This window comes from Nematolebias whitei, chromosome 14 (genome assembly GCF_014905685.2).
Source record: "Nematolebias whitei isolate Nwh7 chromosome 14, NemWhi1, whole genome shotgun sequence".
Lineage (NCBI taxonomy): Eukaryota > Metazoa > Chordata > Actinopteri > Cyprinodontiformes > Rivulidae > Nematolebias > Nematolebias whitei.
In genome coordinates, this window is record NC_056511.1 from 22,339,343 (window position 1) to 22,356,674 (window position 17,332).

At 41.1% G+C, this 17,332-nt stretch overlaps 2 protein-coding genes across 2 annotated transcripts in view; one reads left to right on the forward strand and one right to left on the reverse strand.

Annotated features, from left to right (window-relative positions):
• LOC119420040 (V-set and immunoglobulin domain-containing protein 10-like 2) overlaps positions 1-4,811 on the forward strand; it is a 29,185-nt gene extending 24,374 nt beyond the window's left edge. Inside the window, exons 6-12 of the mRNA XM_037687408.1 lie at positions 112-369; positions 447-737; positions 843-1,196; positions 4,084-4,206; positions 4,292-4,316; positions 4,407-4,507; positions 4,675-4,811. Of these exons, the coding sequence (XP_037543336.1) occupies positions 112-369; positions 447-737; positions 843-1,196; positions 4,084-4,206; positions 4,292-4,316; positions 4,407-4,507; positions 4,675-4,811 (1,289 nt within the window). The remainder of the gene's footprint in view (positions 1-111; positions 370-446; positions 738-842; positions 1,197-4,083; positions 4,207-4,291; positions 4,317-4,406; positions 4,508-4,674) is intronic.
• Positions 4,812-7,140: 2,329 nt separating this feature from the next.
• On the reverse strand, positions 7,141-17,101 carry chek1 (checkpoint kinase 1). The gene is made up of 14 exons (XM_037687409.1): positions 16,981-17,101; positions 16,715-16,783; positions 15,314-15,428; positions 15,077-15,185; positions 14,909-14,973; positions 14,762-14,831; positions 14,481-14,669; positions 10,910-11,014; positions 9,901-9,984; positions 9,694-9,760; positions 9,443-9,611; positions 7,702-7,833; positions 7,530-7,631; positions 7,141-7,236 (listed from the first exon to the last, which is right to left on the reverse strand). Exons 2-14 carry the CDS (start codon positions 16,777-16,779, stop codon positions 7,141-7,143), a joined length of 1,368 nt encoding a protein of 455 aa, XP_037543337.1. The 5' UTR covers positions 16,780-16,783; positions 16,981-17,101.
• Between the last annotated feature and the right edge of the window lie 231 nt (positions 17,102-17,332).

Sequence of the window (17,332 nt, forward strand, 5' to 3'; positions counted from 1 at the left end):
CACAGTGCAGCACACGCACATGTGAGCACACAAAATGATTCATGACTCAAACCACGAGCAGCAGGAAGGTTGGACAGTCTGAGACTTGACCTTTGACCTCTCCTCCATCAGATCTTCCTCCTGCAGAGCCGGTGTGTTTCGCCTACGTGACCATCACTCGACAGTATCTGATGCTGTCCTGCTCCTGGGACGGAGGGGCCCCCAAAGCCTTGGTGTGGTGGGAGGGACCAGCGGGCCAGAGGCAAGCAGGACAGGAGAACTCCAACATCCTGGTCCTCCGCTACGGCACCGCCCGCAGTGGGAATCCCTACACCTGCTACGCCAAACACCCACTTCAGGTCCAAGCAAAGACCTGCAGCCTGACTCTGGGTCAGTGCTCCTCATGTCTGTAGAACCAGCAGAACATCTGTGTTGTTGTTAACAAATGCAGATGTTTCTGTGTGCAGAGGCCCCCGTGTTGCTGACGCAGCGCCGCGTCGTGTCTGTGTACGAGGGCAGCGATGTGCAGCTCACCTGCAGTCTGAGGTCCAACTACCTTCCTGCCACTGAAATCTCCTGGTTCAACAATCAGGGCGTGGATGTCCGAGACACCTCCAAGTACCTGCTGCTGCGAACGTCTGCGTGGGCCAACCTGACGGTGAAGGACACAGATGAGACGCAGGACAGCGGCGAGTACAGGTGCTCCACCTCCAACGCAGTGGGAGGAGCTGAGATCAACATCACTTTGGAGGTCAAGAGTAAGACCCTGTTCCATTTGTTCACAGAGGCTGCAACAGCTTTTTAATCATTTTACTGTAAGTTTTGTAACAATCATCCTCATCTCTGTCTTGTGTCTGTGTCAGAACACCTCATGCCCCCCAACGTGAGCCTGGTCAGAGCGGCGTACAGCAGCCGACAGCGCAACGAGGTGCAGCTGGAGTGGCAGGTCCAATCTGATGCAGATGGAGGTTGGACGGGGTTCTTCCTGGAACACCAGTGGGTGTCAGAACGACCAAAAAGTAAAGGAAGCAGCAATGGTTCCCTGGTTCGGAAGGAGGAAAGGGCTGTTTCCCAGGATTGGTACCGTGACATCGTCGAAGATGCAGGAGTCCGGAGCTACACAGTGCGAGGACTGACTCCAACCGTGACCTACCAGTTCCGCATCATCCCCGTCAACTACAGAACCATCGGACATCCTTCTGCAGCAAAGACTCCAGGTACAGTCAGTGAACAGAGACAGGAAGAGCAACAATTAAATTATTTAAATATTTTAGAGCAGAGAACAACTAACTCAGGTTTTAAAGGTGAGTTAGATGATTCATTAAACACACTGAAGCAAATGTTTTTTGATGATTGCTGTTATAATGACTCTGATGGATAACGCTTTTTGTTTTTCTTTCTTTTTTGTTAGGTGACACACACACACACACACACACACACACACACACACACACATACACACCTCACAGTGACATACACCTCATCTTCCCTTTGATCTCTTTCCTTTTCTTTCTTTCAAAACGTCCCTAAACTGAATCCTGTGTTCTTCTTATTGTAAACTACTTGTCATAAAACAATATGTACAGTAGAAGGGTGTCCTACAAAGTTAAACAGATGAATTAACAGAACAAGATTATTCAGTGAAGATGGGTTGAGGCCTATAGGCAGAGTCAATGAGACGGTAACTTTTAATCTGTCAGGATTATTACTGTAATTTGTGCTGAACTCATAACCAGCTGTGGAGAATAAAACAAAAGAATTTTAGATTTAACAAAGGTTTGAAAAGCACCATTATTATTATTATTAGTATAATTTCAGGGATTCCCCCCTACAACATTTACTTTGAGCAAAATAGATTTGTAATAGAGAAAAATGATGTGTTTTATGCAGAACTGTTGAGTGCGGTGGTTATAACGGCACACGTGTGTTCGGTAGAAAAACTAATGGACGTTAAAAGATAACGATACTTGCAAGACTAAATTGGCAGAAACATATTGGTTCACCACAAAAGTGATGAGATCCATCCATCCATCCATTATCTTTACCCGCTTATTCCATCTTGGGTCACGGGGGTCGCTGGTGCCCATGTCCAGCAATCACTGTGCGAGGGGCGGGGTACACCCTGGACGGGTCGCAAGTCCATCACAGGGCCACATAGAGACAAACGAGACAAACAACCATTTACTCTCTCACTCATACCTAGGGACAATTTAGAGTTACCAATCAGCCTAACATGCATGTTTTTGGTCTGTGGGAGGAAACCGGAGCACCTGGAGAAAACCCAAGCATGCACGGAGAGAACATGCAAACTCCACCCAGAAAGGCCCCTGGACCGGGGATTGAACCAGGGACCTGCTCGCTGAGAGGCAGCAGCTCTACCAGTTGCGCCACCGTGCTGCCCAAGTGATGAGATTATTAGAATAAATCAAATATTTTTGATTACGGTACGTAGTCTCTCACTTATTGCAGGGGTTACACCATCGTGTTAAGTGAAAATCCACGAAGTAGGGACGTTATATTTATTTTAGTATTTTTATATATTTTAAGGCTTTATAAAGCCTTCCCACTCTCTTACAATGTTCCAAACTTAAACTTACGTAATTTTAACAACATATGTATGTGTACTGTACTGTATTGCAAAATTTTATATGGGTACTCACCAGTGAAGAAACTACAACTTGAAGGATGAGGTCAGCTTCAGGATTATTTGTGACTTTCCTGCCAGTTCTGTGAGATTAATAGATAGATGTTACTTCTGATTTTGCGTTGCAAAACTATTTTGACCACATCGGTTTCTCTGCTAGTGTTCGCTTCTTCCATTGCTGTTCTTTGAATTTCAGAAGAAAGCAGCGGCCGGAAGCACAGTTGGTTTCTGGGCCGTGCAGTTCTTTTGACTTGTGTTAGTGTAGGCTTATTGAAAGAAAACTACAAAATGGCGGCGCCTATCCAAAGTATTTTTTGTTTGTTTTTGGTCCTATTGGTGGTTCCCGCTCTCGTCCGCTCCTGTTAACTTTTGATCCCGTACCGTCCCAATCACGTAATATTAAAGTTGACGGTCATGTGTCGTGTACAATCTTACACTGAAAATCCGCGAAAGAGTGAAAGTCAAACCGCGAAGTATCGAGGGACTACTGTATACGTAAATATTTTACTCAGGGAATAAAGTTAAATTCTGATTGGACTGATGAGCTAATAGGATGCTCAAAGCTTTAGAAACATTTTCCAGACTGATAGATTTCAATTACTTTCTCATTTGTTCCTGAACTTCTTTGGATCGCAGCATATTTAGCCTTTGAGGATCTTTTGGCATACTTCACGTTTCAGGCAGGTTCGAGTTAAGTGATTTCAGGATTGAGAACAGGTGCGGCAGTAATCAGACTTGGATGTGGCTAGAAAGATTGAACTCAGCTTTCCAAATGAGTGATAAACCAAAATTAATTTCAGTTTCAATAAGCAGGAGAATCAGGAACGGGTCACTTTTTCACACCGCTGTAGTGAAAAATACTAGATACTTTTGCATCTCTAGAATATAGCTTATTTTTTATAATAGGTAACAATGTATTTAGTGGAGGCTTAAAGCCTTAAGAAAAAATGTGTTACCGTATTCTTCGGACTATAAGGCGCACCGAATCATAAGGTGCATTAAGCGAAACAAAACAGTTGAACTTTATTCAACTCATTCATAAAAACCACATAAAATCAGTTTGAGGTCTGTAAGCACCAACATTCATACATAAGGCGCACGTGATTATAAGGTTCACTGTCAATTTGTGAGAAATTTAAAGGATTTTTAAGTGCGCCTTATAATTCGAAAAATACGGTAAATAAAAATATTTTACCTCCTGTTTTTATGAAAGCTGCTTTGTAAAACACCCTTCAGATGTGAGTGAAGAGTCAGTGATTTTCAACCCATTTACTTTTGGCAAATTCAACTTTGACCAACCTGAAATATTTCAGTCGTTTTTATTTACAAACTCATTTCCATGACTGCTGCAAACCGTAGCTCTGACATGGGTTTAGAATCACTTCAGACACAGAAGACACTTCCTGTGTGTAGTCAGAGGTGTGCGGCGTTGCAATGTGTTTAACTGTGGTGTGTTGCAGCGGAGCCACGCTACAACATGTACCCCGCTGTGATCGGAGCAGCCATAGGTGGGATGCTGTTTGCAGCTCTTCTCACGGTGCTGCTGCTCATCTTCATCATCCGCAACCGCCACAACCATCCTCGTGAGTCCCACACCAAAACCACCTCCCGCTGGACGGTCTCACCACAGAAACAATGTGTGTGTTAATGTTGTGTTTCCTCCCACAGGACTGCACAGCATGCTGTTTGGACTGTGAGTATCTGAAATAGGACAAACCCTTCTTTGTGTATTTGTCCTAAATTACTCGTCCAGACACCTCAGGTCTTGTGTTGACGTTTTTAGGCAGCACAGCCAGTCCAGGGAGAACATCAACTTTCCAGAGGATGAAATGGTCAGAGGCTTAGAAGGAGGGATAGAGGATATTGGTGGATTATCCAGCGCAGGTAAGATAATTTCGCATTAAAACTTAAAGTTGGAGCCTACATGTGAGAGTTTCTCCAATGAACTGGATTCAACTTTTTAAAAATTAATATTAATTTACATTCAGTAGAAACACCTTTTAACCTTCTGAATGTGAAGAAACCACAAACTGAACGTTGGTTTCTTGCAGGTCCAACCATTTCTATTCCTCGGGCCTCCTCACCCCTGAGTGCCACTCCCACCCCCAGCCCCACTCCTAGCCAAGCACCTCCCCCCGGCGATGACGAGCCCGTCAGCGTCACCATCACGGTCAAATCTACAGGCTGAAGACGACTGGAAGCTTTCAACAGGAAGTTTACCAGGACTGTGGTTGTAGACGCTGTGATCCAAACATTAGCTACAAACATTGAGTCACTTTATCCACAAGCTCGTGTATAGATTGTACACATGGTGGTGGTGGTGGGGGGTGTTTAAACCAGTGGTCTGCAGCAGCTCTTTAAAGCTTTAAATAAAACTAACATGCGACTAAATTCTAATACTGTAGTTGTTGTACCCACAACAGTACAGGATAGTTTTACCTGTTTTATTTTAATGTTTTTGGAATTACTTTAGGATGAATTGTTTGGAAGAAATATGTTGAGTTAAATTGATAAGACAGCACAGTGGCGCAGTTGGTAGGGCTGTTGCCGCTCAGTGAGAAGGTCGCTGGTTCAAATCCCGGCCCGGGATCTTTCTGAGTGGAGTTTGCATGTTCTCTCTGTGCATGCATGAGATTTCTCCAGGTACTCCGGTTTCCTCCCACACAACAAAAACATGCATGTTAGGCTGATTGGCAACTCTAAATTGTCCCTAGGTGAGAGAGAGTGAATTTTTTTTTCCATCCATCTTCTTCCGCTTATCCGGGGTCGGGTCGCAGGGGTAGCAGCCCAAGTAGGGAGGCCCAGACTTCCCTCTCCCCAGCCACTTGGTCCAGCTCCTCCGGGGGAATCCTATGGAGTTCCCAGGCCAGCCGAGAAACATAGTCCCTCCAGCGTGTCCTGGGTCTTCCTCTGGGTCTCCTCCCGGTGAGATGTGTCCGGAACACCTCACCAGGGAGGCGTCCAGGAGGCATCCTAACCATAGATGAGGGTAGGAACGTAGATTGATCGATAAATTGAGAGCTTCGCCTTTTGACTCAGCTCTCTCTTCACCACGACAGACCGGTACAGCGCCCGCTTCACTGCAGACGCTGCACATATCTGCCTATCGATCTCGCACTCCCATTTTTCCCTCATTCGTGAACAAGACCCCAAGATACTTTAAACTCCTCCACATAGGGCAGGACCTCCTCCCTGACCCGGAGAGGGCACTTTACCCTTTTCCGGCTCAAGACCATGGCCTCGGATTTGGAGGAACTGATCTTCATCCCGCTGCGTCGCACTCGGCTGTGAACCGCTCCAGCGAAAGCTGTAGATCACGATCTGATGAAGCCAACAGGACCACATCATCTGCAAAAAGCAGAGAAGCAATCCTAAGGCCACCAAAACGGATCCCCTCAACACCTTGGCTGCGCCTAGAAATTCTGTCCATAAAAGTTATGAACAGAATCGGTGACAAAGGGCAACCTTGGCGGAGTCTAACTCTCACCAGGTAGTCTCATTGAGCCACGAGAACTCAGAGCTGAGTGAAGCTGACACCCCACCCACTTCACTCAGCTACTGGAGACCTGTCCAGGGTGTCCCCCGCCTCTCGCACAGCGATAGCTGGACATGGGCACCAGTGACCTCCCGTGACCCAAAAAGGAAGAAGCAGGTAAACATGATGGATGAACATTAGTAATAAGGATAAAAAAAACAAGTTAATGAAAGTATTTGTAAATTAAAATTTCAATAAGTCACAATTACATATTCAACAAACTGGCCTACTTTATATATTCACATTAAGTTTTTTTTTTCCCACAAATAAAAGGAGAACTCACGTGATCCAGCAGAGCTCTGTTTAAACGCTGTTAAAGATTGGTAGAAACGTTTTTATGTTCTTTACATTAATTTAGTCATTTATGGTTTACTAATTAGTAAAAATAAAATAAAATCAATAAATGTTCTAAAACATTGTATATTTTTTTTGTTTTACAATGTCACATCTGACTGGAAATTCTCCCTCCAACCAACTCGAAGTGGCCCATGGGCCACCAGTTGATAATCAGTTGTAGCAGGTTCTGCAGCTCCGAACACGTTTTATGAAGTGAAGGAGCAGAAATGGCTCTTGATGGTGACGGTTGCAGACCCCTGGTTTAAACTACTGACTTTAGCCCCTAACAGGTTTTCATCATCCCTTTAAGTTTTAATTTGCAATAACGTCATAAAAATAATATTAGTGTCTAAAATAACCATTAAAGACATACTGAAGGTTTCAGCATGATTTATCACACACTACGTGTTTTAATAATTTATTCAGCTTTAAATATTACACTTAATAAAACTGTGCATTTAACTCTGATGGTGTTTACTTTCTTAAAATTAAAAAAAACAACAACTTTAAAGCAACATCAACGACAAGAGGGCTGGATTTCTACTCCAGACTCGGAAGTCCAAGAACAAACGGGTTCCTCTTGGTGAGAACGAGCACAGAACATGTAAATATGTACAGCTCATCTTCATGCGCCTGTTTTGGCTGCTCACACGGTGAAGAGTAAAACCTTCTGAGTGCTGACGACGTCGCCCAGTTTCTGTTTTATCTTCACAAAGAGACGCTTGAACTCCAGACCGTCGCCCTGAAGAATGAGCAAACATCACACAGAGGTCAATGTCTCTGACGGAAACACGACGCTCCTCGTTTTCTGCTCTGCTGAATCAACAAACTCAAACCTTTTTATACAAATCAACAGCTGGAAGCATGAGGAGTACAAAGTTCTGCAGGGGTCCTAATTATAATCCTTTCCTGGTGGATGAATGAATGTAATCCAGACTAGATAAAGTCAGACTCTTAAGGATCCACGTATCTAATGCTAATGGAATATTAAAATAAAATACCATAATTACACCTTTTTGAGAAGCTCTGACCCACCTTGGACAGCCTGAAATCCAGCAGAACTCTCTGATTCATCTCCAGTAAGTGGACCTTAAAGATGAGTTTGCTGTTGCGTTTGTCCAGCGTGCTCACGGTCACCTTCAGGACACACAGAGACTCAGTGAGCCGAGGCGAGGCTGCCGTTAACCGTCATCGGACAAGGACTTACCTGTTTGGTGCAGGTGAGTTTAAAGGCGATTGCCATGCCGTCGCAGACTTCCTTCAGGGCAGATAAGGAGGCATCGGCGTTCACGCTGGTGAAGAATCGGGTCATTCTTCTCACCAGTTTCTGCCAGGGAGACTTTTCCCACAGAGAAAAACAAATTTTAAACATTTCAAATCAGAAACAGAACTTAGCTAACAGCATAAAGTTCTTACTGTCGGGATAAGACCAGCAATAGATACATATTAGAGCTGGGCGATATCTCGATATTTTTAAAAATATCGATTTTATTTTTTTCGATATAAAACGGGACTATATCGATATAAGCAATATTTTACTTGGAAATCCGCCTGCTCTTTTGTCTCCCACGCAGCCCCCCCTCCTTGAATAAAAACCCACACAGCCCCGTACGGTGGCCCTGAGGTGTAAAATGAACAACATTTGAAAAAACAGAATAACATAAAAAAAATAAAAAAAAAACACAAGAAAAACAACAAAAACACAACAAGATTTGAAAAAACGGAATTACATTAAGCCAAAAAGGAAATGGCCAAAACAGAAGTAACCGGAATCATATTTCAAAAAACTGAATTACATTTGAAAAACGGAATAATTAAAAACATTTTTTTTTTATTTTTCTAATGTAATTCCGTTTTTTAAATATAATTCCGTTTTTTCTAATGTAATTCCATTGTTTCAAATGTGATTCAGGTTTTTTTTCAAATGTGATTCAGTTTTTTTCAAATGTGATTCCAGACACTTCCGTTTTGGCCACTTCCGCTTTGGTTTAATGTAATTCAGTTTTTTCAAATTTAATTCCATTTTTTCAAATGTTGTTCTGTTTTTTCAAGTGTTGTTCATTTATACCTTAGGGCCACCATAGCCCCCTCCTTCAGTCGCACTCTGTCTGTTTCCTACTTCTCCAGGAGGTGGACGGGAGACGTTTAGCATAAGTAAACACGGGAGAAGAGCAGCTTAGATGCTGAACAAAAAGACAAACAATGGCTGTTCTTTCAGAGATGGTTTGGATTTAAATCGTCAGATGAGCAGCAGGAAAATGTTTTCTGTAGACAACGCCAAAAACAAGTCCCGATACTCAGCATTATGAATCTTTTTTACCATTTAAAACAGCGTTATAAGTGGAGTATGAAGCGTGTGAAGCTGAAGTCCAACAGACACGGTCTTTAGCGGCTAACAAAACGGCTAAAGTTAGCTGTCTTGTTAGCCACTAAAGACCATGTCTTTGACGATATGATTAGCCACTGCTTTATTAATGTGGCGCTACCTCCTCTCACTGTAAGACATGAAAATCTGTGTACAGAAGTTCTTTTTCTGCTCGTCCAGCTTCACGCAGCCTCCTCCTCCCTCGCTGAATACAAGCAGCCCCTCACTGCTGCTTCACACACGCTCACTAACATGAAGGCGGCACAGATGAAGAGGATTATTATGTAACGTGTAAATAAATGTCTAAAAAACAAACTTTAATATATGTAAATAGTTTATTTTTTAGACATTTATTTTGTAGAGTTACAGCTTTTGTTAATAAATGTGCCTGTGTGACAACTGGGACAAAGCTTAGACTCAGAAATATTTTTTGTTATTACTTTATGGAAAGAAAAAAAAATGGATATATATATTGTATATCGCTATTTTTCTTAAAATATCGAGATATTAATTTGGGTTCATATCGCCAAGCCCTAATACATATGTGTGAATACATTCATGCAGCACCCAATCTGCGAGTCACCTGACTGGCCCCCGGCGTGCTGACCATCTGAGTCCCCAGCAACATGTGCTCAGGTTTGGTCGGCTGGGAGAGGCTGACCTGTCCGTCAGCGGGGCCGATTAACAACATGGCCTCCCAACCGCCTGCCGCCAAGTCCGGCTGCGAGCTGGAAAACTGCATCCTGTCGTCGCTGCAGGAAGACAACGAGGACATTCAGACGGAGACAAGATGTCTGCTCCGAGGTAAAAAGATGGACACAACCAGCCTCCGACCTGTTCGCCCGAGATTTAAGATCTACTTCAGCTCGAAGAACTTTGTTCCCTCCTGATCTCTGAGAACCTGCCGACACACAAAGACGAGAACATCACCTAACATTCGTTTTAAAAAGCCTTAAAAATAATGTGATAACTTCATCAGAAGGTAGAACTGTCCCTTGGCTGTGATGATTTTATGTCTGCGTCGACACTGACGACACTTGCCTTGAGTAAACCAGCGCTCTTTCTTGATGTCAGGAACTGAGATCCGTGCATCTGGATCAGGGTGTAATATTTTGGATAACAAACCTGAGGAAATGAGATGAAGCAAAACCCAAAAAAGATCTTAAAAAAAAAACAACTTACTTCTAAAAGCATAGCTCCTTAAATTATTACGGTCACTGAGATGAACTCGCATTTTAAATATTAGCTCCTTAAATTATTAGTAAAATGCTAAAATTGTTGTTCAGTTTGACAGCTGGTGCAGGAATTTTTACACAACTTCACTGCAGATCTAATCTCTCATTCTAAATCTATTTTGTTGTTCACATGAATTAAAACAGAATATTTTTATTCTTCCTCTTCTTCTGTAAAACGTGAGTTTTTACCACAATAAATCTTAACAGTTTAACTTAATGTTGCACTGTTCAAGTAAAATGTGATGAAATGAAATTAGGGATGCACGATATTATTGACATGGTATCGTATCGGCTGATATTAGCGATAAAGTTAAATATCGGCCATTCCATCAAAATAACTCACCGATATAAAAGGCGCTGCTTAAATATCGGTATATAAATATGGTGCAGTTTTTGTATGACAACCCACTGACAAGGATGCCTGCAGCGCCAGCACGTTATGACATGACACGCACCGTTTAGATTTGTAAAAATTTACAAATTTACACTGTTCAAGTGTTGTCATCATGTTAGAGAGTAAATGTCCTGAATAAATGTGACATTAAACATAATCCAAGTTGAAGTGTTACATCATTTTCATCCCCCTTTTTGGCATCTGTGTTTGGTAGCAGGTCAAACTAACAAAGACCATGCAGAATAATGTAGTATTTTAATTCCACAGCAGAGAAAGATATGTCGTCTCTGTAAGCAGGTCTAGGGGGAAAAATATCGGTATCGGCCAAATAAGTTTTAACATATCGGCCAAAAATCCAATATTGTGCATCCCTAAATGAAACATTGAATAATATTCTTTATAGCTCAAGTTTTGAACTTACTAAGAGGCAGAGGTTGTATCTTCTTCCAGGGAGGTAGGTACGTTTTCTTCTGAAGCCAGTCTGAGAACTCCTGACAGCTGTCGGTCGGCTGATCCCAGGGCAGCTCTGAACAAAAACATGTTTCCTCATAAAAAAAACACACGGTGTGGTACTGCCTCGACTCCAGGACGACTGCACCAACGTACTGCACAATCATACACGTCAGTAATGCACAACTGAAGCATTCTTTGTTTTTACAGTGTTTTCCATCGAGCCAGGTGTTTAGAACTCTTACATTAACAACAGGTGAGCGAGCACCTCCGTGAACTGACAGACATTTTACTGCTCCAACTAAAACCACCTGCACAGCTTCGGTGGTTTAAAATCGAACAAGGATCAGTTATAAATAAATGTCTTCTTGCTTAGACTAAAAACATCCTGAACTACATTATGAAGTATGCTTTGGCTGCACTCAGACGACGTCTGGCTGCTTTCTACAGAAAACTGAAACCTTTTGTGTCATAACGTGCAATTTCTCTGGTTTATTTGTTTTTATAATCTTTACTCTCCCTGACTGGCTCAGCTGTTTCATAAAAAGAAATAAATCTTCAGAGACAGAGCTTTGTCAAATAGTTTACTTTGACTCGTGCTGTATAGCTTTATTTGATTTTAAGTTGGAACAGCAGGTATTGATCCAGACGAGAGGAAATTAAGATCAAAACATAACAAAGGCACAGAATACAAGGTAAATTAAAAAAACCCTAAAAACTATTGGTAGAAAAGTACCAAAGTACTGAAACTGTTTTCTGTCAGAACACAGCAATCTAAACCAGACATACAGTGCCTATAAAAGTAATCACCCCCTGGATGTTTTAGGCTTTTATTTCTGTCATAAACTAATCACGGTAAATGTAAATTGGGCTTATGTACAAAATTAATCATGATTAAAACCTCAAATGTCAAAGTGAAATCAGATTTCTACAGTTAAACAATAAAACGTAATGTAAAATTAGCGACTGCATAAATATTCACCCCTTTAAAGTGCCTGTCCTCAACTCGGAAAAGATGAATGAAATGCACAAGTCACAGGAGACGAAGGATTTCAAGGTCCTGAACATCCTCAGGAGTTCTGTTCAATCCAGTATCTCAAAAGAATACGGGACATGTGTAAATCTACCAAGAGCAGGCCGTCCTCACAAACAGAGACCGTGAAGAAGGAGAACAGTGAGAGACCACCAAGACCCCTGAGACCCTTCTGAAAGAGACATACAACTATTGCTCTACTTCTGGGGTCTGCAACCTGCGGCTCTGGAGCCACAAGAGGCTCTTTGGGTCCTCTGCAGCGGCTATAAGCTTAGATCAAAACTAACATAAAACTGAAGTTTAATGGTCGTTGTACAAACAACAAGAATTGTCTAGTTTTAGCAGTTTTCCGGTCATTTCTTTTGCCAGTATGTGAATAAAACTCGACAACATTGTGTTAGTACCGTATTTTCCGCCGTACATGTTGCTCCGCCCTATAAGTCGCATCAGTCCAAATATGTCTAATAAAGTGGAAAAATCCATAAATATGTTGCTTTGCCGTATACGTCGCATCTATTATGCGTAACCGTTGACGCGTTGCGTTTGTTACGCGTCACCGCGGACAACCGGGAAATGTGGGCCGGTGTTGTACCAAAAATGCATGGGCTTCCAAATGGCGGTAGCGTGCACAGGAGGACTTTAACAAGTTAACACTTAAACAAATATTTGTTTGTTCAAAATTATAGTAAATGTGTGTCTCAGTCTAATGTCTGGTTAATAAATGCACTTTGACGGTCAAATCAGCTGTATTTCAAAAGCCGATACGCCGAAGTAAACGTGTGCACGCGATGAGTCGCTGTGCAAATTTAACAAGATAAACGCCTAAAAACAATTATTTGTTTGCTCAAAATTATAGCAAAGGTGTGTCTCAGTCTAATGTTTGCTTAATAAATGCACTTTAATGGACAAATCAACCGAATTTCAAAAATAGTTTCACTGCCTCAGGGCTCCTGGGAGCGCGCAGAGGGAGGAAAAAAGAAGGAGGAATACAGCTCGTTTCTTCAAAATTTAACAAGAAATGCACATAAACAATTATTTGTTTGCTCAAAATTATAGCAAAGGTGTATCTCAGTCTAACGTTTGCTTAATAAAAGCACTTTAATGGTCAAATTAGCTGCATTTTGCCGGGGCGGTGCAGCTGGTTTAACTACAGAACAAAGCAGAACTGCAGCAAGCAGAACAAAGGTGGGGGTAATATGGCAAGCCGATTGTCTCAATAGTAGTTGGTGAAGATTCTCAGTCATTCAGGACATGGTAAATTCAAAAAAAGTTCAAGAAAATAAACAAAGTATAATAAATAAAGTCCAGCTTTTTTTGTCTTGAACTTTTTTGAATTTGTCATTATAGCCACGTTTACCTATTACATGATACAACGACATGCCATACAGCTACTACTACTCTGCTCCCATCTAGTGGCTGAATGTGGTACTGCTTTTTTTTCCAGTCAGAATGAATGAAAACAGTTATATCTCAGCCAAAAATTGGTTTATAAATATAGGAAAAAATCCATAAATATGTTACTTCAGCCTATAACTCACAGGGCATGAAAATTATGCAAAAAAACTGACTTATACAGCGAAAAATACGGTAGTTTGTTAGCCACTTCTTTTAGCTCACTTTCAGTGTTACGGTGTGATCTTCTTCTCAAATCCACCAATTTTTATTTATTTTTTGGTGGTGTGTGTGTGTGTGTGTGTGTGTGGGGGGCTTTTAATACAACCTTTAATGCAAGTTGCTGACAAGAAACACTGTATGTTGAGTCAACTTGATAACAATAAAAATTAAAGAAAAAAACGAAGTCAAAGTAAATGGAAGTATTTAATTTCAATTTAAAGTTCAATTACATATCCAACAAACTGACCTAATTTTTAATTTTATGCTTTATTACTTCATATTAGGATACTTTATGAACTGTTTCCACAATTAAAACAAAAATTCACATAAGCCTGCATACTTGTGTTTGAATTTTTATAAAATTGGTACAAAGTTATTGGTATTTTTTTTCTTCTTTACATAAATCCAGTCTTTTCTTTTGCCCTAAAATAGAAAAACATTAAATTATTATTAATATTTATTGATATTTTAATTTTATAATATCACACCTACTGGCCGGAAAAGCCCCCTCCAACAGGCTTGAAGTGGCCCATGGGCCACCAGTTGATAATCACAGTTGTAGCAGGTTTTGCGGCTCCAAAGACATTTTATTTAGTGTGCAAAGGGACAGAAATGGTTATTTTGATCATAAAGGTTGCAGACCCATGCCCTAGTTGATCGGTCTGAGGCAAAAAGAAAGACACTGTTGAAGAAAACTCAGATTAATCTTAACCAGAGTCTCCAAGGATGGTAGACAAACTCTAGTCAAGATTTAACCAAAAAAGTACACTAATATAAAAATAACAATTTTGTTGTACAAAAGCACAAACCACTGATTACAACTATTTTGTAAAGTACACACACGAGTTCCCTGGTTAAGGCTCCTGTTGTCAAAATGCACCTTTGGTGCTCTTACCTCCAGCCAACATGGCGGTCAGGACGATGCCACAGGCCCAGATGTCTGCAGGCTGAGCTCTGTACTCTGATTGGCTGAGAAGCTCAGGAGCGACGTAGGGAAGAGTCCCGCAGAGACGGTTCAGAAGGCGCTCTCGCCCTTTAAACCGAAACATGGTGGCCAGGCCAAAATCTGTCAGCTTCAGGTTGTCTATAGGTAAAAATAAAAAATACACATTTTATGCGGTTAGAATAAATATTTGAAAAAATATCAACTCAGCGACACGCATTCTACCTGCTCACCTTTATCATCCAGCAAAATATTCTCAGGCTTTATGTCTCTGTGGGTGATGCCAAGGCTGTGGAGGTACTCCTGTGAAGAAGCAGCCAACAAATGAAGATAAGCCAGAAACAGGAAACAATATTTAAACCTAAATTGAATCCACTCACCACAGCTGCTATCAGCTGCTGAAAAAACCTGTGAGCATCCGGCTCTGGCATCCCCACATCAGGCTCTAAAGTGACAGACAATTAAATTGCATAAAGTAAAAGAAATAATGAAAGCCTAAGAATAACGATAAATAAATAAAAACAGTAAAGTTGTATCGTTGAAACTACCGATACGGTCAAAGAGCTCTCCTCCGGTGCAGTACTCCAGGAAAAGATAAACACTCTGCCCCTCCTTCCGGTGACCAAAAAACCTCACAATGTTGGGGTGGTTGAGTATCTAACAAAGAAAAGTACACATTTAAATATCAAAATAAACTCGGATCAAAACAGTGGTTAAAGGCTGTGCTGACAGGATATGGTCTTAAAAGCACCATTGAACAGAACTCCTAAAAACCAGCTGCCCACCTTATGGACGCACACCTCCTTCTTGACGTTGTCGGCACACTCTTTAGACTGAGACGTATCGATGACCTTCACCGCGACGGCCTCTTCGGTCTGTCTGTTCACCAGCAGCCTCACCCTGACAAAAAAAACACACCAACTCCATCAGAACTTTACAAATATTATTTATTACTCCAGTTTATTAAACTGAGTATTAGAGGTTCAAATAATACACAGAACTGTGCAAAAGTCTTAGATCAACTCTTATTTCTTCATATGTTGTTTATAAAATGTGATCAATTTTGTAATCATTGCATAAAATAAGTTGACATGACATTTAAGAAGTCTTGAGCAAATGTTTTTCCATCACCAAAAGTTCATGCTCAATAATCCAGGTATAAAATACAACAATATGAGGTCATCTGAACAGTTTCTTTTTTAAGCTGAGATTCAATTCAGTTCAGTTTAGTTATATCACACCAAGTCACAACAGAAGTCATGTCAGGGCACTGAACAGAAACATCCATATATAAAAATAATAAGTTAACATTATTTATCTGAGGAGCAGACTGCTTTAAATTTAACTCCATCACAGAACTCTCATCTTGAGCAAGCATGAAGGCGACAGTGGAAAGGAAAAACTCCCTCATGAGGAAGAAACCTCCAGCAGAACCAGGCTCAGGACAAGCGGCCATCTGCTTCGACCGGCTGGGTTTGAAAGGAACAGATACACAATGGCAGGTCAAGGTTCATCTGATGTAGTTAGTTTTATGTTTTTCAACTGTCCAGTTTCCTCATTTCAGAATCTACAAGAATAGAACAGAAAATGTATGAAAAGCAGCCAAAATCCCAAGAAAACCATTTAAAGACATTAAGTCTCATGATCAATAATCCAGGTAAAAAATCCAACAATGTTCAGTCAGATAATTTGGACAGTTTCTTTTTTTTTTGTTGAAAAACGTTTCGCCCTCCATCCGAAGGGCTTCATCAGCCTGAGGAGTCACAAACTGTTTCCCCCACTAATCAGCACACTCCTACAGGGGACCAACCAGTTTGCAGGTGATAAGATGGTTTCTGGGGGCTGTCCTCTCCCCTGTCCACTCCTTCCAGGCAACACAGCCAAAGTGGTTCAAGACATCAAGGTTCATGCTCAGTAATTGAGGTAAAAAAAAAAAAATAATAATCCAACAGTGTTCAGTCACGTTTAAACTTGACCTTCATAACAACCTGGAGAACCACAAGATGCTCCTAAGTCTATTCAGCTAAAAAACACTTTAAATGTTTAAAAGAAAGTCTGGCTGATTGAAACAAAAATATTAAGAAATGTGTGTTGGTTTTAACAGCACCGACTGTTACTTCCGTTCAGGTAAAACTTTATTGGCTTTGTTGAGAAAAAGCAAAATAATACTGTATGATGATTCTTACTCTCCGTAGGCTCCTTCTCCCAGAGTCTGAACCAGGTCCCAGTCCTGCACGAACGGGACCGCCATGATGCTGCAGAAAACACAGAGACAATCTGTTCCAAACTAACAGTCAATAAGGAGTTTCATACACTGACATTTACCAATTTATCTAAGCTGACACTAACGAACCCATAACACTTGTTGATTTCCGATATTCACCGAATTATGACCGATGCAACAAAAATAAAAACATGGCGGTTAAGTCACTGTTTAAAATCACTTCCTCACCCGAACAGCCGTGTTCCGACTCTGTTTACTAAATGCTGAGATCCGCAGAAGATTAATCTAACCCATGTGTAGCAAAAATCTACGGGAATAAATTTGGCGCCTTGTTATTTTGCTCAAGGTAAACGTCACTTCCTGTTTATTCTTCTTCGTCTTCTAATTAACGGCAGAGTCGACACTAAAACTGCATAATACTGCCCCTTAAAGGTCAGGCGGGAAAATGCAGAAAATTCGTTTTTTTTTTCTTTCTTTCTTTCTTTCTTTCTTTCTTTCTTTCTTTCTTTCTTTCTTTCTTTCTTTCTTTCTTTCTTTCTTTCTTTCTTTCTTTCTTTCTTTCTTTCTTTCTTTCTTTCTT